The sequence below is a fragment of the Octopus bimaculoides genome, chromosome 19 (assembly GCF_001194135.2).
Source record: "Octopus bimaculoides isolate UCB-OBI-ISO-001 chromosome 19, ASM119413v2, whole genome shotgun sequence".
NCBI classification, from domain to species: domain Eukaryota; kingdom Metazoa; phylum Mollusca; class Cephalopoda; order Octopoda; family Octopodidae; genus Octopus; species Octopus bimaculoides.
The window spans coordinates 50,456,493-50,459,873 of NC_068999.1; the positions used below are offsets into that span (position 1 = coordinate 50,456,493).

The 3,381-nt window shown below is 35.4% G+C and overlaps 1 protein-coding gene across 1 annotated transcript in view; it reads right to left on the reverse strand.

The window, feature by feature from the left end:
- The window catches only part of LOC106882031 (uncharacterized), a 368,303-nt gene that overhangs the window by 47,156 nt on the left and 317,766 nt on the right, over nt 1-3,381 (reverse strand). Inside the window, exon 8 of the mRNA XM_052974695.1 lies at nt 669-698. Coding sequence (XP_052830655.1) covers nt 669-698 — 30 coding nt within the window. The remainder of the gene's footprint in view (nt 1-668; nt 699-3,381) is intronic.

Below are 3,381 nucleotides of genomic sequence, written 5' to 3' on the forward strand. Positions count from 1 at the left end.
TATATATATATATATATATATATATATATCTGTGCTTGTGTGTTCATATATTATACAAACATATAAATTACACACACACGCGCACACACAAACACACACACACACATTATACATATACATTTGTATGTGCACATACACATATATGCAAATATATATATATATTTGTCATGATTGCTCAACCTGCTAGAAATAAGTGATCAAATTGTTCTCCGATTGCTCTCTAGTACCTGGCTGGAAATGTAAGATAGGCATTGGACTATAATGTGGTCCAAAATACGAAGTGAGCAAACGAATGACGGGATTGACATTGAATACTAGGACGTTTTTGATCAAAGGTTTACACAACGGAGGTTGACCTGGCGTCGTACAACCCCATAACAATACAGCAACAGCAGCAGCAGGGACAACAGCAACAACAAAAACAACAACAACAACAAGAGCAACGATAACAACGACAGGAATAGTAACAACAACAAATATAGCAAAAGAATGGCTGGCTGCCATAATTGTATTGACATCAAAAAGTATACGATCAATACACAAAAATAAGAAGAAACAGCGACGAGACTCTAATATCACTGGTCCTTTAGTTAGGACAGCAAAACGCAAAAATACAATAGAGGAAAATAAAGATTGTGAGACGTAGATGTCTCTTCTAAAGACATTACCGGCGTTGGTGAATTTGCGTTTGGTTCGAGCTGGAATAGAAACAAGATTGCTGAGTACTATGGCGTTTAATTCATCATATAAAGGTTATTTCTTTGGCATTGCAAAGACGTGATAGAATATTTTAGGGAATCGAAAGGGGTCGTTGTGATACTCATACCGCCCCCAAGTATATCTGTTCCGTAACTGTTGTTAGAAAAATACCTTCTATGAATTACTAACAGCCGGAAGGTCTCAGCTTGCGTTTTGTAACTATGGAAACAAAATTAATTTTAACCTATTAAAGGAGCTAAGGCGGTGAGCTAGCAGAATCGTTAGCACACCGGACAAAGTGCTTAGTGGCATTTCGTCCGTCTTAAGGTGGAGAACTGGCAGAATTGTTAGCACGCCGGACAAAATGCTTAGCTGCATTTCGTCTGTCTTTACATTCTGAGTTCAAATACGCCGACTTCGCCTTTCGACTTTGCCTTTCATCCTTCCAGGGTCGATGAAATAAGTACCAATTGAACACTGGGATCGATGTAATTGACTTACTCCCTCACTGAAAGTGTTGGCCTTGTGCTAAAATTTAAAATCAATATATTAAAATGCCAAGGCGGCGATGTGGCAAAATCGTTAGGACGCCGGGCAAAATGCTTAGCGTCATTTCACTCGTTCTGAGTTCAATTTCAATCGTAGTTGATTTACCTCTTATCCTTCAGGGTCGATAAGGTAAGTACCAGCTGAGCACTGGGGTCGATGTAATTGAGTCACTCCCTTCCCCGAAATTGCTGGGCTTGTACCAAAATTTGAAATGAATTTATTGGAGGCATCGAATTACAAATCATTAAAGCGGCGAACAATACACAATACAGTATGTCCTCCGGCTTTTTTGTAACTATGGAAACAAAATTAATTTTAGTATTTTGAAGGTGGTAATCGTTATAGCGATACAGTAGCTGTTTCGGCCTTTTACGTTCTGAGTTCAAATCCGGTCGATGTCAACTCAACTTTGCCTTTCATCGACTCCAGGTACGACAAAATGTATCACTGGTATCTGTGTGTAGTTCCATTTCAAACAACTTATGTATGTTATGCTTTGTCAAACGCAATTGTGATGTAAGAAGGATTATACAAAGCTGAACTAAGTTTTGTATTTCCACTACTATCTAGGGGCAAAATTTTTTCAATATATATTTTCTGCTAAAAGGGAGTCTTGAATTTCAGAACAACTGTATTAGAAGGCTATATCCCTCATCTTGGCCTTTGTTGCGTTGGATCAATGTAACAAGTCTTTGTTACTAATAACTGAGAATTTCCCATCGAACCCAGACTGGGGCTCCATTTTGTATTTGTATCTTTGACTCATTGAATCAAATTATATTTTCACCGCTGTAATCTACTGAAAAAAGAATTTTGCTCTTCATATCTTGTGTTGCTAAATCTTATAGATACATACATATGCACATACGCATGTGCATGCATATGTGTAATGTGCGTATGTTTGTGTGTATTCTATTGAATGCATTCTAATTCTCCTCACACATACTACAGTCACTGTTTCAACTTTTCCGATACAAAAACGATTCACATGTTCAGTATTATAAACAATAGAGCAATTTGAATGCATATATGTATATACATACGCACGCACGATATTTATCTATCTGTCTATCTGACTATCTATACGTCGATCGATCGACTTCATCGGGTCAACGTAATATATTTTTAACTTTTAATTTTTAGCATTAGCAAAAGTATCAATCTCGGTGAAGTAGAGTTTTGAAAGAAACTATGGTCAAAAAGACAACAGTTTTCCCCAAAGGATGAAAGCCAAAGTTGACTGTGATTGGGTAGAAACTCAAAGCAAATAGACGGGACGAACAACGAAAACCATTTTATCCGTCATTTTATTGAATTTTCTATCTTCCATTCTATGCCAAATATTCTCATTCATTCACCAACATTCGTTGCCAGTCAAGTTGTTTTTATAGTTTGTTGTTGGTTTAATCATTTCACAATATGTTACAGGTACAATTTTTTCTATCGAATGTCGGATGTGTATGGAAATTGGTGTCATAAATAAGATCTACTCTGCTATAGGTTAAGTCAAGAGATGAACCAAGTGATATGAAGTTAACTAACAGTTGCCATTTGTAACTTACGATGACTCCTTCGTATCATGCTGTAAAAATATATGACTGTGTTTTATCTTACTAGATCTAAATACAGTTACAGAAACATAGAAAAGAAAAAAAGAAGTAAATCGTTAGTACTTGAGAGTATTAAGAAATCTAAACAATCAGTTTTAAGTAAAGAAACTGTAAAAGACATTTAAAACAGGCACTGGACTAACTCGTCAACTTCAATAAGCATTGTGAATTACAATATTATTATTAACAAGGTAATCAATAATGAAAAAAAAAAGAAGAAGAATCGTAAACAATCACATCATTAAAAACAACAACCACAACAACAACAACAACCACGATATCAAAGATAAAAAGATGTATAGAAACAAGAGAATATATAGCTTAATGTTAGATATAACATGACATGATGACTCAGTCAAGTAAAAGCAACAGGAATATATTTGTAATAGCGAAATATCTTAGTTTAGACACTAAGTATGCATCAACTGGAGCAGACACACGTACACACACAAACAGAGACATACATATATGCATACATACATACATACATACATACATACATACATACTTACATACATACATA